At 39.6% G+C, this 27378-nt stretch overlaps 1 protein-coding gene across 1 annotated transcript in view; it reads left to right on the top strand.

Moving 5' to 3' along the window:
- The first annotated feature begins 24946 nt into the window (after positions 1-24946).
- The window catches only part of ATP11C (ATPase phospholipid transporting 11C), a 104211-nt gene continuing 101779 nt past the window's right edge, over positions 24947-27378 (top strand). Inside the window, exon 1 of the mRNA XM_068962889.1 lies at positions 24947-24982. Coding sequence (XP_068818990.1) covers positions 24947-24982 — 36 coding nt within the window. The remainder of the gene's footprint in view (positions 24983-27378) is intronic.

Here is a 27378-nt window from a genome sequence, read left to right as displayed (position 1 = left end):
CCCTGTCATTGGAGGCCTTCCTCTTAGCCTCTGTAAGTGCCTTTCCTCTTGTGTTGAATTCCTCCTGCCTGTATTTAAAGGACCAACTTTAAATGTTTTCTCTTCTAGGAAACTTTTCCTTGAAAGAAATTCTCAGCATGTCAGATGATGGGCCCATTGTCTACAGTGATCATTCCCAAATCTCTGCCTTGTTAATTTCTGATACACTTACTTGAACCCCTGCCATCTGAGAAACTAATAGGTGTTCAGGAAATAATCTTTTGAAGCAGTGAATGAGTTGGTAAGACTTGGACAAGCAGATTTAAGGGAGAAGATAGTTGAGGCAGAGTGAACTGCTTAAGCCGAGTCAAATAAGTATGTCTTGCCCCAAAACTGTCATTTTAGGGAAAGTATATTACGATGCAAAACAGTGGGGGCAGATTTTTTTTCCTGGCAGTTGAAAATGATTCATATTTGAGAACTTTGTTAAAAACAATGTATTGAGTATTTCCTGAGAGATTTCTTTTCTGAGAGGAAACAGAGTTGATGGAAATGGAATTTTACTGCTGCCAGGAAGAGTATGATAAAGATCAAATCTCTTACAACTGCTACCAGAATAGAAATTTCCATAGAGCAAAGAGATTTAAAAGGCCCACCTAATGGCTCATAGGTATTTAGTGTTTAGTGCAGCTGAACTGTAATTCCATAATGGAATTGGACCAATTTTGACAATCCAGTTTGTAACATATGAATTAGTGGAGACTCATTCATTTTGACATTTACTGAAGCTGCCAGATGTTGGCCATATTTCTGATGAAAGGAAACAGGGAGCTGGCCAGGATCCCAAATCTCAGTGTCACTACCAACCGCCTGCCTCTGCTACATGTTGCCAGAGGAGGCAGACATGCCAAGGATAAGGTCTCAAAAATCACTCTTTATCAGCAACAGAGGTTTAGCTCCTAATCCCTATGTAAAGTTTTGCTCTGGTGACCTGGGTTGGACTATGTATGAGGCAGGTGCTCCTTTTTGCCCAGGCCCAATTCTGTCCTCTGCATTCTCCCTCATGTCTTGTTTCTCCACAGGTACCACTTGAAAGGACGCATGTTTCTTTATTTGTAAGAAAAGGATGAATACTGGCACCTACATCCTGGGTTCACTGTGAGGATTCCACCAAGTGGATATGCTGAGGGCTTGGACTGTGTCTGGCATAGAGTATTTGTTCCATAAATGGTAGCTAGGTTTTATTATTATTATATAGTTAAAGAGTGATTTCCCTGGTGGCTTAGTCAGTAAAGAGTCTGCCTGCAATGTGGGAGACCTGGGTTCGATCCCTGGGTCCGGAAGAGCCCCTGGAGGAGGGCATGGCAACCCACTCCAGTATTTTTGCCTGGAGAATCGGGATGGACAGAGGAGCCTGGCAGGCTATAGTCCATGGGGTCACAAAGAGTCATACAGGACTAAGCGACTCACTTTCACTTTTTCATAGTTAAAGAAGCTAGGGTGTAAGGGTAAAAATCTTAATATTTCTAGGTACATAATTTAAAAGTTGGTGAGGGCCTGTTCTCTAGGGGCATGGGCTTCTCTGGCCCACACTGTAGTTAATCTCTCTCACACAGTTGCTGGTATCCAACTCTTCTCCAGTAAGAACAGTTCAATTTGGCTTTTACATAAGTAAAATTGCTTACTCCTCCACTGTGCTCTGACCTAATAGGGAATACCTTTCTTCTCTTTCTCATTGGTCCATCTCTCTCACCTTCAAATTTCTATTATAATTCCTCTGTAGGTTACATATACCTAATATGCCCCAGACATGTGAATATAACATGGCTGCATGGTATAGTCCCCTCCTTTGACTTTTGTTGATCAGGTTGGGAAGCTCTTTGACCCAACAGCCATTGCCTTACAGATCTTTTCTTCCCTTTTAGTGGGATAGTTCACTTGGGATATTAGCGATTTACTTCTGTCTTAAACTGCTGAGTCATTGATTTCACTAAAGAGCTTCTCCTTTATGTTTATACACATCTCTTTCTTTCTTTTTTTTTTTTTTTTTGAATTATGAAACTATGGTAACACATTTACAGGAAACTTGGAAAATACAGAGCAAAGTTACATATAGTTCCACTATATGTTACAGGTATGTTTTAAAGTAGATAAATTGAGATTTTTAGTTGGAGCTTCAGTATCATTCTCAAAAATTAATAGAAAAAATAGAAAGCTGGGCTTCCCAGGTGGCACTAGTGGTAAAGAAACTGCCTGCTAATGCAAGAGACACAAGAGACATGGGTTGGATCCCTGGGTCAGGAAGAGACCCTGGAGAGGGAAATGGCAACCCACCCTCAGTATTTCTTGCTTGGAAAATCCCATGGACAGAGGAATATGGTGGGTTACAGTCCATAGGGTTGCGGAGAGTCAGACACGACTGAGCAGACACATGATACTACAGGGCAAGCCTATTTAAAATCTCCATCCAGATAGATCATAAGCCTTCCCTCCTTCCAAAATAACCGTTATCGTGACTTTTCAAGTAATTATTTTCTTACAGTTCTTAATCAAGAGGGTGCTTTTTAAAATTATCACTCTTGCCTATCCAGTTACCTCTATGTTGCAGCCTAGGTAAGGATGTTGAGATTCCTTCACAGGTGTTCTCAGGCCTGCCTTTCTAGTCTCCTTTCTCTAACCACTCCTCTTCGCCGCAGTACCGGGTTTCTGGCCATACTGAGTTATTCACAGGCTCAGATGCCTCTAGGATTTGCCAGATAACTCCAGGCATTTGCTCCTGCTTTCCCCTCTCTCTGGAGTTGCCTCTGTTCCCATTCTCTGATGAAATCCGGCTGATATAGTGAAGTCGCTCAGTCATGTCCGACTCTTTGCGACCCCATGGACTGTAGCTTACCAAGCTCCTCTGTCCATGGGATTTTCCAGGCAATAGTACTGGAGTGGATTGCTATTTCCTTCTCCAGAAGATCTTCCCAACCCAGGGATTGAACCCCGGTCTCCCTCATTGTAGACAGACTCTTTACCGTCTGAGCCACCAGGGAAGTGGACCTGCTCAAATGTGGCTTCTTCAGTGAAGCTGTCCTAGAGCTCTCTTCCCTGACAACCTGGATAGAATGAATCTCTCCCAGCTCTGTGCCCATTAGAGACTTTTTTTGGTGTGGGGACCTGGGGGCTTGTGAGATCTTAGTTCCCCGACCAGGGATCAAACCCATGCCCTGAACAGTGAAAGTATGGAGTCCTAACCACTGGACTGCCAGGGAATTCCCTGGAGTATTTTATACGTGCTTCCATTAGTAATATTTATCATAGTATCTGGTTCTTAACAGATTGCTTAATACATAGTAGGTGCTCAATAAATGTTTGTTGAAAGTGTGAGTCTATGCAGTCAATCTTTGAAGTTTTTTCAGGGTGTCACATTTCCTGCAGAATTGACACAAATCATATATTTGATCATATGATCAAGCTTGATGTGGAATCTTTCAGATGTTGTGAACGTTAACTGTGGTTGAAGTAAGTTTTTTTTTTTTTTTGCTGTATTAAGATAGCACTCCTGTATTTTAATTGTTTGAGTTGTCTTAAAATACCCAATTTATGTCAGCCAAACAGGGACTGAAGTGAGCTTTATAAAAACTTAAAATTCAAATCCGTATCTATCTAGTCCTAATATCAATAGGAGTGATTTATTTTAATTCAGATTCTCTCAATTACATTTTATATAACTAGGATAGATATGACTGAGAAAAATTTGACAGTTATCAAGATTTTTTTAATTGAGAAGTTTTATATTTGGTTAAAACTTTTTTTAAGCTACAGAACGTATAAAAAAGTGTATATCCCTGCTTCATTTACAGCCCTATTCCCCAGAAGTAACCACTGCTAAATTTCTTCTCTGGGTGTTCAGATTGTTTTTATGTCTATTGGAGCATATGTACACTTGTGCACACATGCATATGCTCATACATTTATGCTCATGCACATATATCTTTATATACAATTGGAATCATACAGTATATCATATTCTTTAATTTGTTTTTTTACTTGATGTATGTTAGAGATAATTTCACATTGGTATATACTGAGCTACTCCTATATTTTGACAGTTGCACAATAGTCCATTGTTTGGATATTTCACAGTTAATTTAAACAGTCCCTTCCTGATGGATATTTGGATTATTTAATTTTTAATTTTTTTTTACTCTTTTAAACAATGCTGTTAATAAACATCTTTCTATATTTTATTTACTCTTATTTGTAAAATTGTTACGAACCAGACTACTTGGCCTTCCCTAATCAATAGAAATTGATCAGAAGCCGGACAAGAAATTCAGGCAAAACTTTATTGGGGCCCTGCTGCAGCAGTGGGGAGCCACAACAAACAACAGGTTCACTTGTTGCTTGCCCTCTCCCTGAAAGAGGGCTAGCTTGTGCCCTTATATGGGGTAAGGGTAGGGGTGTGTCCAAGGGTCAGACCAGAGAGGTGACTTAGGTGGTGTTGTGTACAGGGAGCACCCTCAGTACCCTGTTTTTGCTCCAGGCTCTTTAAAAGTGACAGTTGGTTTTTTATTTTTTTGGTCTCTGTATATCTTTGGGGTCCAGAATTTGCCCCAGGTGTGCATGCATGCAGTTACTTTTAGTCCCATACAGTTTCTGTGTGTTTTGTTGCTCAAAGAGCAGTATGTACAGGTGCAGGCATTGCAGCACTGCAGCAAAGGGTCCCAGGTCCCAGCCTGTCTCAGATCACACAAGTATTTTTTTTTAATAATTTTATTTATTTATTTACTTTATTTTTGGTAGCACAGGCTTTTTTTTCTCTAGTTGCAGTAAGCTGGGGCTACCCTCTAGTTGTGGTGTGAGGGCTTCTCATTGCAGTGGTTTCTCTTGTTGTGGAGCACAGGCTCTTGGGTGCACGGGCTTTAGTAGTTGTGGCTCCTGGGCTCTAGAGCACAGGCCCAATAGTTGTGGAGCATGGCTTAGTTGCCCTGAGGCATGTAAGATCCTCCTGGACCAGGGATCGAACCAGTATCTCTTGCATTGGCAGGCAGGTCCTTTACCACTGAGCCACCAGTGAACCCTAGTGGGTGTGGAGGTAATACCTCATTGTAGTTTGATTTGCATTCTCCAGTAATTAGCAATATTGAGTATCTTTTCAGTATTTTGGGCAAAGGATATTAATAGGCATTTCTCCAAAGAATATATACATCTGGCCAATAAGCACATGAAAAGGTGCTCAGTGTCTGCATTTCCAGAACTTAGTGTATTATTGCTTGAAAGAATCAAATCTTTGTGAAATAAATGTGTAAATGGAATTAAAACAGATTTTTCAACAGTAATGTTCTATCTTTATATTAGTGTTTAGGATTTTTAATAAATATTACAACAGCTTGTTTAAATTAGATATGTGAATATCTAAAGGAAAACCATAAACATTTTAGACAAAAATGGGAACTTTGGGACTTCAACCTTTATTAGAGCAGAAAGCCCATGCAGATTTCAGTTTTTGAGGAATATTGTTACTATCATGGAATTTAAGGCTGGGCTTGGTCTACTAGATCTGTCTCTATTGACATCCTTTTTACCTCCTTGTTTCATTTTCATCAGTTTCAGAGCCCTCCATCTTTTGCAGCCAGGAAGGAAATTGGTCTAGGCTTATGAAGACTGACATCTACATAGGGTTGGCATCTTAGTCACTCTCCCAAAATCTGATGCAAAAAGGCAGAAAACCACTCATTTTTGTATCTTGGAAAGTGAAACTGTATGTGTACTAAGCTCCATCTGGCAAAAGTAGTATTTAATATTTGTTCCTTACTCTTTTCAGAAAATGGAGGCGTGGGTGGTGGTGATGAAAATTAACACTTACTGAGTTCCAACTATGTTAGGCACTATATATATGTTATTTTGTTTAATCTTTATAGGACTATAGTATGGCTCCACTGAGGCACATAGTAGTTTAATTGCCAAATACAACATACCTTGCTAGTAAACAGCAGGGCTGGGGTTTTGATCCAAGGTCTTCTTGACCGCCTTCCCCCCCACTATCTGTGTCAGTCACACACTTGGATAAGAAATCGTACCATTATTGTTCATCTCAAATATTGGTAATTTGTTCTTTAGGGAAGTTTTGGCTACTTTTCAAAAATGGGCATAGTGTTAAAACAACCTTGGATTTCTTAAAGTTAAGAAATGTGTAGTATGATTCGTAGGTAAGAAGTCCTGTATTTGAAGAGCAGATTAAATTTAATAGTTGTAAAACTATAGTTTAATATTTACATTACACATACACTGTGATTCATTTTTATGTATTATAAATTGGAAATTATTTTAAATATGTAAAGAATCCTTAACATGATTACATAGGCTTCAGTTATTCTAAAATACTTTTTTTGATAATATTTTTTCTTAAAAGACACTTTGAGGAATGTTTTTTTCTTAAGGGTTCAGACTTTTTGGAAATGTTGCATTTTCCATTAATAGTTTCTCTTCTAACTCAGAAGCAGTATTTGTATGTAATGTCAATTGTTTACATTTAAATAGAGCATCTTATTATTTGCATGTGACTCAGGCTACTGTGTGGCTCTGATGAGTGCTATTTTATATGCTTCTCAGGAATGATGCAAACAAATGCATTTTCCTACGTGGTAGACTTAATAGATAAAATCAGTTTGGTAGACTTAATAGATAAAATCAGTTTGGAATTAAAGTTCACAAGTAACAAAATTTCTCCCAGAACAATTCTTTGTGTGGCACAGTGTGTAACTGTATCAGACCCAACTCTACTACCAACAAAACTGTAATGTCAGCCCTATGTCCTATTTGTCTTCTCCTCCGGGGCAGTTCTGCTCTTATCAAAACAAATCAAAGTGCAGTGCAAATTGCTAGTCCTCAAGAATTATTATTTTCTGTGGTAACTGTTTAATTCAGACACGGATGCTGCTGAAGTTGCTCCCCAAGGTAACCTGTGCCTAAGGCATTTTAAGAACTGGAGTATATTTCAGTATGATACTGCTACTCTGGAAGAAGTGTATACATAGTGGTTTACTTTCCCAGTGTAAAGTTAGACTAGACCTAACGTTTCTGATCTATAAAGAGATTTATGGGTGATGCGTATTTGTATTCTGGCTCTGCTGCTTAGCTGGAGGACTTCAAGTGATTTAGTTCTCCTCTCTGTCCTTCAGTTTCCTCCTCTCTAAAGTGGGGATGGTAAAACCTGCTTCATAGCTTTTCTGTGAGGATTATTATCCAGGATTACATAATCTTGATCTTTACATTTATTTAAGATAGTATGGTATTGGGATTAAGGATGCAAGTTTGAAGGTCAGTCAGTATGCAGATCTTGGCTCTGTTCCTTTTTAGCCACCTGACCTGGTGAAGTGAAGTGAAAGTTGCTCATCTGTTTGTGCTCTTAGTTGCTGACTTGTGTCCAACTCTTTGCAACCCCATGGACTGTAGCCTGCCAGGCTCCTCTGTCCATGGGATTCTCAGGCAATAATACTGGAGTGGGTTGCCATTTCCTTCTCCAGAGGATCTTCCTGATCCACGGATCGAACCCAAGTCTCCTGCATTGCAGGCAGACTCTTTACCGATTGAGCTACAAGGGAAGCCCGAGTGAAAATGATGTCGCTCAGTCATGTCGGACTCTTTGAGACCCCATGGACTGTAGCCTACCAGGCTCCTCCATCCATGGGATTTTCCAGGCTAGAATAGTGGAGTCGGTTGCCATTGCCTTCTCCAGGAGATCTTCCTGACCCAGGGATTGAACCCAGGTCTCCCATATTGTAGGCAGACGCTTTACCATCTGAGCCCCCAGGGACGTCCACCTGACCTAAACTAAGTCATATAATCTTGTACTTCAGTTTCCTCATCTGTAAAATGGGAAAACTAATAACTGCTTACTTCATCAGGTTGTTTTCAGAAGTAAATGACTTAATACATATGAAATGCTTTGAAAGATACCTAGCACCTGGTAAATCCTAAATAGTTATTAACCATTAACAACAGCAACAGTGATATTGATTCTCATCTCAGTTGTCAGCATGCAGTGTCAGTGTTCATTTACTGTGCTCATTAAACCAAAACCTCTTTTGGAGATTGGGCAGATTCTTTTTAGCTTCTGAGCCTGACATAGTAGGTTGTTGTTGTTCAGTCGCTCAGTTGTGTCCAACTCTTTGCAACCCTGTGGACTGCAGCACACCAGGCTTCCCTATCCTTCACTATTTCCTGGAGTTTGTACAAACTCATGTCCATTGAGTCAATGATGCCATCCAACCATCTCATCCTGTCGCCCCCTTCCCCTGCCCTCAATCTTTCCCAGCATCAGTCTTTTCCAGTGAGTCGGCTCCTCATATCAGGTGGCCAAAGTATTGGAGCTTCAGCTTCATCATCAGTCCTTGCAAAATATTTGTGCAATGAATTAGTTAGTAAGTGAAAGAATACCTTTATGCTTCTCAGACCTACCCTTGCCCCCTTCCACTTCCTTTGAAACTGTTGTCTCTCTCCCTGCCATGACCCACATGGTTTTTGCAGCTGAACTCACCATGTTGTTTAGAATAAAAGTTTGGAATACTTGGTCTAAAAACAGAACAATCTGATTAAATCCAGGCTATACTACTATCGTAGTCTCATATTTTGCCTCCCCAACTCACCCCCCCGCCCCGGCACCTACACTTAACTGTGAAGCAAAGGATTACATCTGCTTGCCAGCGCTGAAGATATGAGTCTGGGGCATAGTAGGCACTTGATTGATGATGTATGAATTGAACAAAGAGTCTTCGCAGCCCCAAGAGATGAGTTCATACCTTTATCCCAGGTGGAAATAAAGAGCTTTTCACACCAGTGATGGTTTCAGGGTTATTAGGGGCTATGGGATCTGCCTCTGACATGTTTTGAAGTAACACATTTCAAACCTCAATTTAGGTGCAGTATGTATGAGAGGGAAGAGCTTGTAGCAAGCCATTTGAAAGACTTCTGTTTCTTAAAATTGGCTACTGATGCTTTTCTTCACTGGTGATTCTTCCCTCCTATCATGTATAGCATATAAATTGATTTAATTTTTCTTTCCTGGTCTATCCCAAGTTTTCAAATGGCAGATTAGATTGAAAATAACTCAGTAGTGCTTTGCAGTTATTGCACAAGGAAAGCTGGCTTCAGTGGTGCAGTTTAACTCTTGCTGTGTCACTCCACCTGGAGCAGCATGGAAATACCTTCTCTAATTATAGTCATTAAAAGTCTAATGAACTTTTCTGTTTTAAAAAGCCTTTTACATTTTCTTCTGTTAAGCAATTTCTTTTCATTGTTGATAATTTCCATTTATATATTCTTCTGGCTTCATACAATTGGTTTCATTTTTAATGTAATCAGACACATGGTTATTATATGTAAGTTGTGTAGGTAAAAAAAGGTCATTCTTTATACAGTCTCCTAAAGATATTCTCCTTTTTACTGTTCTTCCTGTGAGAATTTACTGTGTCTTCCTTCTGATAACACAGTAAGGCTGTAATGTTTGTCTAGTTGTAGGAATATTTAGCTCTTTCTTGTTTGAATTTCTTGTACCATATGGGTAAATCCAGTCCTGGTAGAAAACTCCTTTTTTAAACACACAAAAGAGAATATTTTGTATTGTAAAAAATAGTATATGTACACTTAAAGAAACCATTTTGTCTTAACTGACTTCACACATTATAATTGCTTCTTTTAAAAATGTACTTCTCAGAAGGTTTCAGTTCCTAAAATCAAAGTTTAAAACTGCTCATATCAATAACTACTAGTGGGTACCACATTTCTTTTTCGGGTGATGAAAATGTTCTAAAACTAGATTGTTGTGGTGTTTGCACAGCACCATGAACATAATACAAACTGTTGTTACATGAGTGAAATCTTTGGCATGTAATTATGTAGAAATAAAGTTGTTATTTAAGAAAAAGAAAGGTGCTTATATCACCATTAAGAAGCTCTACTGCTCACTAGCTGGCTGTGTGGCCTTGAGTAAGTTGCTCTCCTTTCTGTGCCTCAGCCTCCCCATCTGTGCAAGGCAATAATAACAGTACCTTTCTAATGAGCTGTTTGTGAGCAGAAAATGGATAAATATATGTAAAGAACTTAATATTGTTCTTTGGAACCCGAGCCCTCAGTGTTATCATGTGTAGAGCGCAGAAGAGAAGTCTGGGGCTAGAGATATATCCTTTTCGGGTGTCATCATATAGATGGTAATTAAAGCCATGCCTATGGATTAGGTTACCCAGGGAGAGCATGCCATGGGGAGTGGTGAAGGACAGAGAGCTGAGGGCTGAATACAAGGAAATAGGAAGAGCAGATTTGGCAAAGGAAGCTCAAAAGGAGTATCCGGAGACATAAGAGGAGGTGTGATGTCATGGAAGCAGAGAAGATGGTTCTTAGCGTTAGTGCTAGAAAGAGATTAAGTTAGAAACTGTCCATTTGATCTGGCAGGTTAGACCTGTGGGAGTAGGGGCAGGAACCAGCCTACAGAGAAAGGGCTGGAAGAGTAAAGAGGAAGTGAGGAAGGAGACATACTGACTGTATTCTTCTGAGGTAGTGACTCATTTTTCAGCAACTAATTATTGAGCTTCTACTGTGTGCCATTCCCTGCTCTAGGTTAGTGGTGTACCAGGGAACAAAAACAACAACAACAACAAAAACCCAAATCCTTGCCCTAAGAGAACTTTACTTTATACTGGGCTTTATTTTATACTGGGAAGGAGAGAGATAAGGTGGGAAGAGGATCCATTGTCAAGAAAAGTATGTGTGTTTAAGAAAATAAGGACTTAAACTAAACATTAAAGCTAAAAAACCAGGGGGAGATAGAGAGTGGAAATAAAATGGTTCATAGTATAATGGAGATGGAGTAATTATTGGTGCAAAAAGATGGGCAGATAGAGATCAGGAGCATAGGTGAAAGCTCTTTATCAGTCAAGAACAAGAAAAAAAGCCCCTCTTCTGAAACTGGAGGGCGAGACCTGATGCCCACACACAACAGGGAAGTACGAAGAAGTGCCCAGCAGATGTAGGAGCAAGGTCACCCACATAGAGGAGTGTGATATGGGACTTGAGAGTCATGAAGCTTTCAAATAGGCACTTAGGATAAGTGGAGAGCACAATCAATGAGAACAAGTAAGACGTTCATGGAGTGGCACTGAAGATTTTGCCATGAACTTCACATTAGTGTGATTTTTAACAAAACTGGAGGAATGAAGACAGTGATCTCTGAGACTGGTCCCAGAATTAGGACTCAATGTAGGTCTATTGCGGAAAGCCTAGTTGGGAAGAAGTTGACGGAGCTGGTGAGAAATAGGTTCTATGAGTGAACACTTTATAGAAAAAGTGAAGGTAAGGAATTTGAGAAACTGAAGGTGGGATCAAGAGACCAGAGGTTTTAAAGAGCTATGGTGGGAGTGAAAGAGCTAAAAGACTAAGAGAGCGTGCTTTTTTCCTTCGGGGTGTCAGAGATGAAGCAGTAAGTGATATTAATAAATCCCAGTCTGTCAGCCTAGAGCAGTTGGCTAAAGTAGAGCAAAGGTGAAGATCCTTAGAGCAAAAGAGTTCTGAGACTTGACAGTGTAGGTAGGTTTCTGGATGAGTTGTCTGTATGGATGATGGTATTTCCAAGTGCAATGATAAGAGGAAATATAGGGCATAGGACTTAAAGCTAAATTTCAAAGTCTGCTGTTGATGTCAATAAGTGACCAGATGAAGGTTAGTAATGGTCACTTGAGATAACGATGTCCAAAAATTATGAAACAGGAGTATGGAGATGGTTGTCACACAGACATTAAAATTTCACAGAATGATGGTAGGAGATGGGATGGAAAGGCCTCCAGTGACACAAATGAGTAAGGGGAAATGTCCAGGAGACATGCTGTCCATGAGGAGGAGGGGGTAAAAGTTTGTATCTCTAGATGGTATGACCCCAAAAGGAGGACACACTTTTCAGGAGATTGGATTCATGGACTGCACAAGCAGTGGAGAGGCAAGAGGAGACTGACCCCTCACCTCTCTGGGGAAGAATCATCAGAAGAGAGCTAAGGCTTAGGGCTTCCCTTGTGGTTCAGCTGGTAAAGAATCCGCCTGCAATGAGGGAGACCTGGGTTTGATCCCTGGGTTGGGAAGATCCCCTGGAGAAGGGAACAGCTACCCACTCCAGTATTCTGGCCTGGAGAATTACATGGACTGTATAGTCCATGGGTTTGCAAAGAGTCGGACATGACTGAGCAACTTTCAATTTCAAGGCTTAGGGAAGGCAAATATTTGTAGGGAACATTTTTTGATGTTTAAGGATGTAGAGAGTTTGGTTAATGAGGATGGCAGATTCTGCAGGGCAGAGTTTAACCATTGAGTTAGGAGCAAGAGAGGGAAGGGGAACTGGTATCGTGAATGTGGGGTGATGAAAGAAGCACAGAGCAGTATGAGGATCAGGATGAAGTGAGGAAGTTTGATGAGAGTCATGGGTGGAAGTGATTAGATTTGGGGTCCCCTTCCTTTTTTTTTTTTTTTGTAAAAATCTGCTGGAAAAGAGTAGTTCAGGGTGTCACAGATATACCTGGAAATTGCTCCCACCAATTCTTTCCCTCTTCAAATGCTGTCTGGGTCTGAACCTGACTAGAGTTGTAGGTTATGTGCTTCCCACGCCAAACTAAAGTTTATTTTAACTAATATGACTCAACATTGTGCAAAATAGAAGCTATAACAATGAGCATGTTGTTTTAGAAGTGCAGCCTAAATCCTTGGTTACAATATCCTTACCTGTTTTTTTTTTTCTTTTTTTTTAAATTTTGGGCCTTTTTCAGCAATATCAAGGTATAATTAACATACAACATTGTGTAAGTTTAAAGTGTACAGCATAATGATTTGACATATGTATGCATTGAGAATGGAGAAGGAGATGGCAGGCAACTCCAGTATTCTTCCCTGGAAAATTCCATGCATAGAAGAGCCTGGCATACAGTCCATGGGGTCGCAAAAAGTCAGACACAACTGAGTACACCCACATGCATGCATGCATACATTGAGAAATGATTATCACATTAAAGTTCCTTAACATATCAGTCAACTCACATAGTTACTCTTTAAAAATTTTTTAATATTTATTCCCAGGAGTGAATGAAGGAATTTCTTCATTGTATTTTATGGTCACCATCAGAACCCAATTTCTACTTTCACAACAGTAACTGGGTGGTTGGGTATTTATTCACCTAAATAAATATATCTGTTTATTCATAATGAAAAGAGGTGGCAAAAAGCAAATTTTAGGAGTGACATGGTGGATTGCATTATCCCACAGACAGATGCTCAACCCAACCTTACTTAAACATTTACAGAGCCAGTTTTGATTAGCTCTTTAATCTTGATAATCAGACTCCAGTCTACTAAGCCCAATCCAGAGGTGATTATTACTGAGATTTATAGCCACTGACACCACAAAATCTTACAATTTAGCTGTTAGGAATTTTTTTTTGCAGGGGTCTGGAGTTGGGTGAGTGGATTATTTAAGAAGGAAATCAAGTGTTTACTATATTGGAAGCAAATTTGTTATTGTTCAGTTGCTCAGTCATGTCTGACTCTTTGTGACCCCATGGACTGTAGGCCGCCAGGCTCCTTTGTCCATGGGGATTCTCCAGGCAAGAATACTGGAGTGGGTAGCCATGCCCTCCTTCAGGGAATCTTCCCGACCCAGGGATTGATCCATGCCTCCTGCATTGGCAGGCAGATTCTGTAACACTGAGCCACCTGGGAGGCCATAAATGGACATTAGTAAAATGGAAACCCTTAGCAAATCTTACTCCAGTTTGTTATATACCAGTTAATAGCTAGAGGTTATCTGTGTTTTTGCAAGAGTTACTATTTCTTAAGGTCAATCAGTGTGTGGCCCTTTCCTATAAACCTTTAAGTATAAATGTGTAGGCAAACTTTCTTCTGGAGGATCACATTAAAATCAAAAGATTCTTAATGAAATTTACATGAGGAGATTGTCAGAGAACAGTCTTAGCAAACTCTATAGTGGTCAACTTTTGCTGAGGGAGTTTCTTTCTTAAACTTTAATTATTCCTAAAACTAATCATTTCAAACATATGAAAAACAAATGGGACAATATTTGGCAAGCATAAGCATGATTGATAAGGTAGAGACCAGCTATCTCCAGATCTAAACCTGCTACCCTCTCTTTGTCCAGAGCTGCTTATCCCCTTTAGTTAGGGTGCTGCCTGCCTTTGTGTATGCTTACCCTTCCCTCCGGGTTCCGGCCTCCTCAGCATTGCACGTGTGGCAGAGCTGAGCCAGTGCCTTCTCATAGTTGCATCCGTGTGGTTTCACGTGGTAGCTATTTCTGCCTCCCACCTAGTGCCTAACCCAGAGCCTCCACTTGCCGAGACTTTCCAAATTCCAACCCTGAAGTTGAGTCAGGCCTGTTTAATCAAGTTAGGGTTCTGTAACCTTTGAGAACCCATCTGAAGTTGACTTTAGATTCTTTTTTGCAAGTATTTTGAATGAAGTATGTTGAAATCCTGAGTAAAGTCACAGTGAACTATTCTGTCTTATGCTCATGTGCTGATTAGATAGTATCTGGTCAGTGCTGTGTGCATAGTCACTCAGTCATGTCTGACTGTTTGCAACCCCATGGACTGCAGCCCTCCAGGCTCCTCTGTCCATGGGGATTCTCCAAGTAAGAAACTGGAGTGGGTTGCCATGCCCTCCTCCAGGGGATCTTCCCTACCTAGGGATCAAACCCAGGTCTCCTGTATTGCAGGTAGATTCTTTACCAACTGAGCCACCAGGGAAGCCCTGATCAGTAGTTAGTAGGAAATCTGGGCAGTAGTTCATTTAAAGAAATGCTCATGATCATTAAGGTTTTGCAGGCATGCTTCCTTTCTCTCTTTTTCAGTTTCATGGAGGTTGTATCTTTCTGTTTTTATTTTAGTCAAAAAAATGTTCACATAGATTTTATTTGTGGCACTGTGTTTCAGGGTAATAACCCTACAGATGTATTTCAATTATTTGCATTAAGGTTGCATTTTTTACACATTTTAAAAAAATCTGGGTTGGAAGCAACTAGGTAATGGCAGCAAAGAAATTAGCTATTTCACTGTGCTATATAAAAGCAACTGACCTTTTTTCAGCACTTACTATATGAAGGCAATGTCTCACAACTGCCTTCTAAGTCATTGATATCATCCTCATTTATACAGATAGGGAAACAGACACAGTACCATTAAGGAAATTGGCCAAGATCTCTTAGGTGTAGTAAGTGGCAGAACCAGGATTTAAACCCAGACATCTGGCTCCAGAACCGACGTATTGAGCTGGTACGCTTCTCTTCCTCACTATATCTTGTGTGACCCCTTTGAAGCAACCTGGTAATTGCCAGGCTCTCTGAAAGAAGGCCATTAGAATAGCAAATGGCAGAATGCCTCTTGATTTTTGAGTATTAAAAATATACCCATTAGAAGATATTTACAAGACAGTTAAACTGTGAGCTACTAGCCTTGATCAAAGTATTCTCATCTCAGGTCATCACTTAATGATCCTTGGTGATCTCAAATGGCTGTAGACAATACTCTGATTTTGGAGCCATGCTGGTTTAATCAAGTGAGTGTGCCATATCTGTTTGTCCATACACCTTCTGCCACTCCATCCATTCGACCTTCCATCCATCCATCTACAGAATTCTTCATCTTCTTATGACATACACTTGCTTGAGTGTTTGCATGCTCAGTCATATCCAACTCTTTGCGACTCCAGACACACACTTAGGTGTTGCTTATCTTCATCGAGGAATCAAGTCCCGAATGTATACTAAGTGAATGAGGCACAGAGTTCCAAGAATCACTGGCTCACCTTGAGGGGAAAGTAAATTAATTTATGAAGGTCTGTAAATTTTAATGTACCTACAACTCTTCTTATGTTACAGGATCTTGTAGATCACTAGTTGAACCTTCAGTTAACTTTCAAGGAGATTCATGTAGGTAATTCCAGTCCAGGAGAACAGCAGTTAGAAATAAACTGGGATACTTAGAAAATGAGGAGGGAGACCAGTTTGCTGAGAGCATAGCCTTCTGGAGGGGGACTGCTAGTGGAAAATGCAGTTAGAATGGGTAGACTAGGTCAGGTTACGATAGAGAAGCCTTGAAGTCAAGCACAGTATAAAACTGAAAAGAAAGTAAGTTTTCTTGTCATTATATCCAGATTCTAGCTTTGGAGTATGCCACATGTGACATACCTACCCAGTAGATTTTTAAATGATTTGGATCATATTCTGGATTAGAAAGAGGCCAGAATCACCCAAGGCTTGGATGTGCATTAATCTGAAAATCTATCTAGAATAACTGTGCCCGAGCAACTACATGATCTTAGTAGGGATTAGTCATAAGTCTTGAACTGGCATTTTGGACTTTTAAACATTTAGCAGTATGGGTGAAAACTGCTTGGAGTGGGGTGTTTCAATTTTGTGTTGATTTCCCAATAGTGCTCTTTAAGACTGGAAGTTATGATCCAAGAAATAGTAGTGCTGGTTGCATGCTGTTGTTTTACTCATTTGTGTGCAAGCATCATTACTAATTGTTACGTCAAATGTGTGTACAAATAATGTCTGTTAATCATTAAGATGTTATTTCAAAAATGCAATTTATTTTCACTTCCAGAAAGCACAGGGATAATGTTACATTGTTTAAATGTTCTTTGACAGCTTTAGCAGAGTGTTTTTTGGCTGCACTGCATGGCTTGCAGGATCTTAGTTCCCCAACCAGGGATTGAAACCCCAGCCATAGCAGTGAAAGCGCTGAGTCCTAACCACTGGACCGCCAGGGAATTCCCTAGCACAGTCTTTTTGTGTGGAACTTTCTATAGGTCAGTGAAATTGCTCCTCTCTGCTTGCAGAGAAATCCGTGGTACAAAAAATACCTTGTCCCAGCTTATGATTATTAAATGAGATAGACTTAAAAGAGAACAGTGTGTGACTGGATGATTTGAATTGTGTTTGCCCTGGTCCTAGCCTCTTTCCATAGTACACACTAGCTGGGTGATAGCTTTTCCTGAAAACCTTGTCAACTTGTCCTTGTACTCTGTGGCAAGTTGTGTTTATGGAAGTCAAAGTAATGTAAATCTAATCTGATTTTCTTCACAGAAACAAAATATTATATTGAAGATTATATTCCTGGACTGAAGCTTGACTCTTTTATTTAATAGAAATGACGATAACCACCATTTTTAATCAACTATTTAATCAACTGGAAATGATTAATCTGAATGCTGCTCAGGATAAAATGGTCTGAAGTATGTCTAAGAAGGCATCACAATAGCCAGTCGCATTAAATTATGTTTAACGAGTTAGTGTCAGTGGACTATACAAGGTTCTTATTGTTACAGTAACTGTCTTGTTTTTACTGAAACGAAGCAGAAGGTTAAAACAATGCACTTTATGCAAAGTCAAGCAAGTCATAAAAGATTTCTTTGGGTAACTGTTGACAAGAATGTTTGAGTAGAGTTTGGAGGAGTCTTGCAGTTAGTAACTTTTTGGAAAGTTGAATTGAGATTTTCTTCTTGCTTTGCTTATTGTAAATTCCTGAAGAAAATGGCAACCCACTCCAGTATTCTTGCCTGGAGAATCCTGTGGACGGAGGACCCTGGTGGGCTGCCGTCTATGGGGTTGCACAGAGTCGGACATGACTGAAGCGACTTAGCAGCAGCAGACACAGATTTTGGAGAACAGGTCATTGGTCTCTCTTGATTTGAGTTGCCATCAGGGAAGGCTTTAGTGAGGAAGTGACAGTTGAGAGATCTGAAAGGTGATTCAGTTCAGTTCAGTCACTCAGTCGTGTCCGACTCTGCAACCCCGTGAATCGCAGCACACCAGGCCTCCCTGTCCATCACCAACTCCCAGAGTTCACTCAGATTCATGTCCATCGAGTCAGTGATGCCATCCAGCCATCTCATTCCTCTGTCGTTCCCTTCTCCTCATGCCCACAATCCCTCCCAGCATCAAAGTCTTTTCCAGTGAGTCAACTCTTCACATGAGGTGGCCAAAGTACTGGCTTTTCGGCTTTAGCATCATTCCTTCCAAAGAAATCCCAGGGTTGATCTCCTTCAGAATGGACTGGTTGGATCTCCTTGCAGTCCAAGGGACTCTCAAGAGTCTTCTCCAACACCACAGTTCAAAAGCATCAATTCTTTGGTGCTTAGCCTTCTTCACAGTCCAACTCTCACATCCATACATGACCACAGGAAAAACCATAGCCTTGACTAGACGGACCTTTGTTGGCAAAGGAATGTCTCTGCTTTTGAATATGCTATCTAGGCTGATTAAAACTTTTCTTCCAAGGAGTAAGCGTCTTTTAATTTCATGGCTGCAGTCACCATCTGCAGTGATTTTGGAAAGGTGATTACCAGAAGATAAACTGGAGAGGGAGGAGTATCCTGGTGGAGGGAAGCTATAGAGTAGAGGCCCTGGGGCAAGAAGGCTCCTGGAGCTCAAAAGGGTTGGAAAGAAGACCAGAGTGAACAGGGAGGAGAGACCCGATTCTGTGTGAGACCTTGCAGGTCAAAAGAAGGATTTTAGTTTTCAGTTTTAATATCAGTGGGAGACTTATTAAAGCAAGGATTAGAGAAACAATATGATCAGGTTTGTGTTGTATGTGGTTGTTGTGTGGTCATGGCTGGGTCAGCTCTCAGAATACTCTGCGGTTGTCATTCTTGGCACTTAGCTGATTTGATAAGTATTTTATCAGTGTCTCCTACTACACTCTCAGCTCCATGAAGGCAAGGACTGTTTCTGTTTATTTATCACCCTATCTCCAGTGTCTTGCACACAGTAAGGACTTAATAAATACTAGTTGAATGGATGCATCAACCATATCAAGCCTTGTGACCTGCTTTAAGGCAAATATGTTAACTTTTTTTTTTTTGAGGTGAAGTTTACATAGCATAAAATTAACCATGTTAAAGTGAATCAATCAGTGGAATTTAGTACATTCACATGTTGTGAAACTATCAACTCTGTCTTGGTCCGTGACATTTTTCATCACTCCAAGGGAAGCTCTATACCCATTAAATAGTTACTCCCTGTCTCCACTTCCTCCCCAGCTCCTGGGAACCACCATCTCCTTTCTGTTTAATAGATTTACCTATTCTGAATATTTAATATAAATGAAATTCTACAATATGTGACCTTTTGTATCTAGCTTCTCATTTAACAGAATATTTTGTTTTAGGTTCTCCCATGTTGTAGCATGTATTAATACTTCACTGTTTTTATGGCTGAATAATATTCCACAGTGTTCCATTTTGTTTACCTGTTTATCAGTTGTTGGACATTTTGGGTTGTTTCCTCCTTTTGGCTATGTAAATAATGCTGCTCTGAATATTAATATACAAGTTTTTGTTTGAACCCCGGTTTCCAGTTCTTTTGGATGTATAAGTAGGAATAAAATTGTTGACTCATATGGTAATTACTTGCTTAGTTTTCTGATAAACCACCAAAATGTTTTCCACCAATGCTGAGCTATTTTACATTCCTACCACTATGGAGATTCCATTTTCTTTACATTCTCAACACTCTTAATTTTCCATATCTGTTTTAAACTCTAGCCATCCAAGAAGCACTTTGTCTTTAAAATGCATGAATGAACTGCCCCTTATATGCAGTGAATATCTCATTCTTTGATACTTCATCACTTTGTTACTCAACATTATGAAAAGTTGTAGTGAGGCTCAAAGGTACACTGGACTGAATTGGATTCTAAATCCATAAAATCTATGTCCTGTGTTACTCTGGTACATTGCCTTCTAAGAAAGGTTTGCAAGTATTAGGAGAATCCCACCTTTTCCTCTTACCTCTGTTTTTAAGATAGAAGATGAAGTCTAAAGGACTAATCTGACATTTAAACAAATGTCTTCCTTCTAAATATACATGTTGCTTAAAAGCTCTTCTTTGGAGATGTCTTGAGATCAAGTATGGGAGCTTCCCAGGTGGCGCAGTGGTAAAGAATCTGCCTGCCAATGTAGGAAACGCATGGGATACAGATTTGATCCCTTGGTCGGGAAGATCCCCTGGAAAAGGATATGACAACCCATTCCAGTATTCTTGCCTGGAGAATCCCATGGACGGAGGAGCCTGGTGGGCTACAGTCCATGGGGTCTCAAAGGATCAGACATAACTGAAGCAACTTTGCACACTGAGAATGATGAGGAAGCCGTATGCTGTCTTAGCAGAATGCTCTCATCACAGCTAATTTTCTTTTGGCCTGACACATTTGTACTTGTCCCCTTTTACTTTTCATTTTCCTTTGTTGGTCATTTATTTTAAGCTTAGCTCTTCTTCCCAGAGAGTAGATGTACCTGCTTGCTTTTGGTCTGGGACAGAACTGTAGCTAATGGCTCAAAACAGAATAGGGCTATAAGCAGAATATGTTGGAATACCCATTCATAGTCATCAGTCCACCATAAATAGGCTCTCATTAATAATGCTTAATTAATATTTGCATTTTTGCAAATACACTTTAATTGTCAGCCTTTGAGGGCCTCCTCCATTCTTTCAGGTTCTGCCATTTTTCTGTTCTTAACTAATGCTGTAATTATTTTCTGATTGTCAACATTTAGAAAGTTTTATATCATATCTGAGTTCACAGAGTAAGAATGAGTTCAAATATATTAACACATTTGCATACACACATGCTTTTAATGAAAACGTGAATTAGAGTGAAATTCATCACAATCAGGAGAATGGAGTCTTTGCGGACATTTAATTATCCAGTACTGGTCATGACTAATCTGCTTGTGTTCCACTGACTCAATGGCTTAATGCTGTGACTGCTATGCTGTTTCATGATTTAGCTCAAAGCATTTTTCCTGTTCAAAGCTTGCCAGGTAATTTTAATGTTGGCTGTAAATTCTTATAATTGTTCTAGATACCCCCTATGTGTGTTTTGGAAATATCCCATTGCTATTTTCAATCATACATTTGAATAGAATTTCAAACTATTGTTTGTCCTATTTGGTAAAAAATCAAGAAAAAAAACTGGTTTAGAGGTGTGTGACCTTTGGTGTGAGTAGTGTTTGTTTTTGGGAAGTCATACATTTAGAGTGTGTCTGGTTTAATAAAAATTCTTTCAAATGGTTTTAAATCTGTGTGCATGTGTTTCATTTTATAGCAAAATCCTTTTGAACAAGTAAAACTTGTAATTCTAAGTGGTTCATTATTTTTTAAATTGCACTTACCGCAGTTAATCCTAACCTGTTTTAACGTGAAGTGGTTTGTACCTTGGGTGCCGGGACATAAATTTCATTCCACTTTATCAGAGGAAAGTGATTCTCTTGGGTAACAGGTACATTTGAGAAGGCATTCATTTTTTCACATCTAAATGTTACCATTAAATAAATTGGCACTGTAGTGCTTTAAATGGGCATCCTTAGAGCCCCAAAGAGCCAATGTACCTTCTAGTGTACTGAAATTAGCACCCTGAAGCTTTTCCCTGATGTTTGTAATTTTTCATAATGTTCCTTTTATTTCTCCTTTCTTGTCTACTTTGAAGCCTACAAATAAATTTTATCCTGACTACATTATCTTCTCATGTATATTGGCTTATATATTATTCTTTATCCTCTAACAGGTCATCTGTCCCCCTCCCTTCAACAGTTGGTTTTTTTGTTTGGTTGTTTTTGGATTTTTGGTCCAGGCTGAAACAAGTGGTGATAATACAGCAACCAAAACCACATTTCAAATTTTATTGCTAGAAAGGTCTGACTTCCAATTCCCCTGCAGCCTTTCAGATCAGATTATTTAGTCAAGCTCTCCCCAAGTTACCGCTAAAGAAACCTATTCCAGGACTTCCCCTGAGACACAAACACATCAGTCTGTAGTAGAAGGCAATTAAAACCAAGATCTCCTGGTTTCTTGCTTCTCATAATTAAGCCTTAGAAGCAAAAGCACACACCTGGGATCATGGGTGAAATTGTCACAAATTCAGCAATTATCTCGCCTTATACCTTTGGCTACTTTGCCAGTATAGCTGATCGTGATGAGGTAACAAATACACTAGAGAAGCATTGCCCAAACCATGCTTTACAGAATCCAGTGTCATTGGATCTTCCTTGGGGGATGGGTGTTCTATGGGAAGCGCTGACTGACACAAAGATAGAGGCTTCTTTACTGGAACACTTTTTAAAGCATTTATTGTGTGAATATTTGTTGTGAACAGCCAGGAGGAGGGGTTACAGGAGTAACTTTCCACCTTCTGGAAGGAACCTCATTCTTAACTTATTCCATGTAATGCAGTTTGTGAAACATTAAATGGAGTTTTCTAATATTCTTGTTAATCCATCTTTGTGTGGCATTCCTACTTGGCAGTACTAAAAGGCCAAATATTAAAATTTTGCAAACCAAACCAATGTTACTACACACAATAACTAATAGATATTGTATATGTTCTTTCTGTGCTTCAGTATTCTGAAGGTTATACATTATACTTCAAACATATTGCTGATTTTTAATGTCTCTTTTAAGCATGTTTTAAGAATAATTACAAATAGACCACCTATTATGTTTATAGCAGCACCTAGTGTTTATACTGTACACCAGTTACTAATCCAAAACCTTGGAAGAGAAGTGAGATTTAGAGACAGTGTAAATAATTCCAGTGTGTGTGTTCCAGTGTCTGGGTACCTGTGTATATGGGTGGGGTGCATGTTCAGTTGCATCAGACTCTTTGGGGCCCCATGAACTGTAGCCCGCCAGGCTCCTCTGTCCATAGAATTTTCCAGGCAAGAGTACTCGAGTGACTTTGCCATTTCCTTCCAGGGGAATCTTCCCAACCCAAGGGTCGAACCTACATCTCCTGCATTGGCAGGTGGATTCTTTACCACTGAGCCACCTAGGAAGCCAAATAATTCTAGTACAGTTCCCAAATGACCATGTGCTTTGCCAATAAACAGAAGAATAAATTCTTAATTGTACTCCCATGGTGTCAGATCATCTGTTTCCAAGGACTAATGGTCTGTGTTGTGGACAGCAGCTTCAGGGGACTTTTTGAGTGGCCCTCTCATGCTTCTAGATAGAACATTTGTCAGTCTCCCTGGCCAACTCTGGTCCTCTTCATGAATGGTGTTTTCAACACCAAGAGCTTGCTCTCGGTCAGTAGACCATAACTCAACCTGCCTCCTTGAATAAGAGTAGCATCAGAATTGGGTATGCCTCTTTTGTAGAGCCAGAAACTTCCTTGCTTTAAATCAAATACGTACACTTGAATTATGTGAGGCCATTGCCTGGTTCTGTGCTAGCAGTTCTTAAGAGTTTTAATATTCACATAATTGGATATTAGCAAGCACCATCCTTTTTTCACCTGGATAGCCTTTTAAGTCCTTTAAAGTGATCTCTGGGTGTTTTGTTAATGCTACTATAGGCAGTCATTTAAGTTTCGTTACCCTTTTTTTTTTTTAACTATTAAAGAAATTAAGGCTTGATTTTCCCCAGGTCTCACACTTTACTGCTTCTCCTGTAAAAGTCTTCACCTCTAGGGAGGATGCTTTTTTCAAGAACAGATTTTTCTTTGGGACATTGTAATTTGAGCCAAGAAGTGGGCCACGATGTCCTTGAATGGAAGGGTAGAAAATTGTCACTGAAGAAGTGGAGACCTTGTGTAAGGCCCCTCCCGCTTTGTTTTCTTTGGTTATTCAACTCCATGATGCTCCACAATGGAAATTATTTTTTACCTACCTCTTTTGTTGGAGATTTTTTTTTAAAGCTATAGCCTGGATGTGCTATTTAAACTAATTATAACTTGGACATTTTTTTCTAGCTAGTTTGCTTTGTGTGTGATATTTAACAATGCCCCAGGGTTGGGGAGAGGAATGTACTCGTTGGTTTCAGTGGACATGCTCCAGCATATATTTGAACTGCTAGGCCTTTCTAGGAAACTTATTATCACTTTTATAAAAACAATCTGTTACTAAAATGGGAGATAAAACTCTGTTCAGGACATCAGACACCTCTTTTACAATATGTTTTTTGTTCTAGCCTAAGTTTACCTCTTCTTACATTGTAATAAGAATTCTTCCCTGGTGACCTAGAAAGATTTTTGGCTGAGAATTTGTCTCTTGTATTTTTCACCCTAATAGCCAGTGGGTCTCTCCCTTGCCATTGTTACACATTACTGTTTGCTTCTGAGATAAAATTTTGCTATGAGATGTTTAAAAAGTGGGGAAAGGAATTCCCTGGTGGCCCAGTGGTTAAGACTCCACGCTTCCACTGCAGGGGACACAAGTTTCATCCCTGGCCGGGGAACTAAGATCCTGTATGCTGCAGGGCCAAAGGGAAAAAAAAATTAAATGCAAAGTAGAAAATCTTCCAGCTCTAAGGGATTTTGCTACAAAAACCATCTGCTTGAGTATTATATTTATTTTGGTATGCATTTTTTGATGCTTCAGTGTACACTATGACCAATACTCTTACAGTGGGGGGACTTCTTATATCACAGTGAATACCTAGGTTATATCTCTTCCTTTTATACTATATACCTGCTTAGAACTAAAAGTTCAGTTGAATTTTCCTCAAAAGTTTGATTTTTAGCCTCACTTCTTACATTGGTCCATTTAATACAGGCATGGGTTAAAAAAGAACTTACAAGATGAGGAGAAAATGCTGTGTAGTGTAAAATACTAATATTTTAAAGTAATGATGCTTTAAAATCAAAAGTTACAAAGGCAAATCAAGACTTCAGAAAAAAGTAACAAAAAAGATGTCAAATGACCTGATAATAGAGGCCAGGCCACCAGAGCACCCCTTCAAAGTCTTAAAGGAACAAACCAAGTCTTCTAGTACCTCCCTCAGACATACACAAACTTGCTAGCCCCAGTTAGCCGTCTTCCCAAATTCTGGGAAACTTTACAAAAATCACAGGGGTTGGTACAAGTAGTGTGATAATCTGCAGTGTTCTCTCTGTGACTTAGCTGCCATTGTGTTAGCAAATTTCTGGGTGTCAGTATGCAGAGGGTCCCACCTTCCTCTCCTGCCTCTGAGGTTTGTGATCTGTATTTTATTCTGTTCCCTTTCAGCTTGGTTGGGCTTTGAGGTCCTGGGGCCTTCTTTAGACTTGCTTTCTGTTTGCCTGTGTATTTTTATCCATTTCCTGAGGGTGATAGTAAATGTGTGGTTGGCATGTCAGTCAGCCTTACTGTTTTTCCAATCCTTAGAAGTTGTGTACCTCCCTGTTGATTATTAACATCTGGTTAAGTGTTGGGAATGCATGGTGGTGTGTAGATATGTGTAGTAAAAATGAAAAGTCACTTCTAAGGCCTTGTAGATGTGTCCAGTTCGTCTCAGTTAAGTTTGTCTTAGGAGAGATGCTATTACCAAAAGAAGTGGAGTTCCTGAGCCCCAGCTTGAATTTTGTCTCAGGTTACCTTCTATAAATGGAAGAATCTCTGAATTATTTTTTTTAAATTCCTGTTAGACTCCTGAATCACTAAAGGCTTATAGCACTTTCGATCTGTCGACTCTAATAGCTACCCTGTGAGAAACTTCCTGCATTTCTTCTTCAGAGCCCTGTTTCTGTAGCCTTGAGGTCCTTGGGGTGAGGCATGGTGGGGAAGAGAATCACAGAGGGAACACTTAGAATTAATTGTTCCTGGTGAAATTAAACTGCTCAGTGGATCACATTTAGATAATGAAAGCTTTACCCTAAGCTTCCAAACCCAAGTCCTCACAGTCACTGCTTTTTCCTAAGCTTTGTACTTGCTGATTGAAGTGTTTTTCTGGCACTTAATATCTTTTTCCTATAGGAGTTTCTATTCAATTAAATGTGCTGCCATCGGGTAATGCTTGCCTAGAGATTACCTGCATGCCTAGGGATGTACTTTGGATATTTAGTTGTGTTTTGCTCAGATGTTTGAGAGTATTGATTAATATAGCCATAATTAAGTGTCTTCTTGCCTAAAGGCAAGAAGAGACAAAATGTCCTGGCTCAATCTTGCTTCACTTCCTCTAACAAAGGAGAGACAGCTTCATGACTTAAGAAGGTACAGGAAAAGAAAAATCAGAAAAGTGCAATTTTTAAGACTCGTTTTAGAGTTATGACTATAAATTAGGCATGAAGGCTATTCTTGGCTTGTTATAATGGGATGGGCTTAGAAGCCTTAGCAATATGACCACTGAATTCATTGTAGAAATCTTAACCAGGAAGCTTAATACACTGGAAATATTGCCTGGCACTGGAGTGCTTCTAACCTTGTTCAGAACTTCCACCCTTAGTGGGCTTCCCTCATAGCTCAGTTGGTAAAAAAAATCTGCCTGCAGTGCAGGAGACCCCTGTTCGATTCCTGGGTTGGGAAGATCCCCAGGAGAAGGGATAGGCTACCCACTCCAGTATTCTTGGGCTTCCCTTGTGGCTCAGCTGGTAAAGAATCGGTCTGCAATGTGGGAGACGGGTTTGACTCCTAGGTTGGGAAGATCCCTTGGAGAAGGGAAAGGCCACCCACATCCAGTATTCTGGCCTAGAGAATTCCACGGACTCTTCAGTCCATGGGGTCACAAAGAGTCAGACACTACTGAGCGACTTTCACTTTCACTTTTCCAACTTTAGTATAGAAATGCTGAAATTTTCATGAAATGCTCTCTCTTTCATGAATTTGTTTGGCCTTTTAAAGACTGATTATACTGTTCAACAACAATAGAGCTTCAGAGGGAAAAAAATAGCTTTGGGGCTGGAATGTGGAGAATAGATTACACATTGCCAAGTGTTCAGATTATTAATAAGGATTTTTTGTTCAGTTTAGAGTAAATATAGTAGTCCTTCAATGTCTGCAGGGGATTGATTTCAGGACCCTCAGATGCTTGAGTCCTGTAAAATGGCATAGTATTTGCATGTAAGTTGCATACATCTCCCATATAATTTAAATCATCTCTAGATTATTTACAATACCTAGTACAATGTAAATGCTATGTAAGTAGTTTTTAGGTGCATGACAAATTTAAGTTTTGCTTTTTGGAATTTCTGGATCTTCCCCCACCAGTGAAATATTTTCAATCTGAAGTTGCTGGAATCCACAGACGTGGAACCCACCGATAAGGAGAGCTGTCCTTTTACTTGCTTTAGTAACTCACAGAGAGCAGTTTGATGATCAATAAAAGTATGCTGTGATTGTTGGAGATTACATTATTGATTATTTGCTGATAACCCGAGTAGCTTTCCATGTTTTCAGGGCCTGTAATTTTCATTATCAATGATCTGAATGATCAATGGTAGTAGATACATGCAAAGTGAGTATTGACGAAGAATCTCATTTTGTGAGCAGCTTAAAATGTTTGGTAGGGTTACTACTTGATGGTTACTTGTATTTTTTGTCTTTTGAAAAGCTAATTATTTAAATTATTTTGATTGCTTTAGAAGTGTAGCATTATGCCTGGTGTACTAAAAA

The sequence above is a fragment of the Capricornis sumatraensis genome, chromosome X (assembly GCF_032405125.1).
Source record: "Capricornis sumatraensis isolate serow.1 chromosome X, serow.2, whole genome shotgun sequence".
Classification (NCBI taxonomy): domain Eukaryota; kingdom Metazoa; phylum Chordata; class Mammalia; order Artiodactyla; family Bovidae; genus Capricornis; species Capricornis sumatraensis.
Note: the sequence above shows the minus strand (reverse complement) of the source record. Positions and strands in the feature narration are given on the sequence as shown.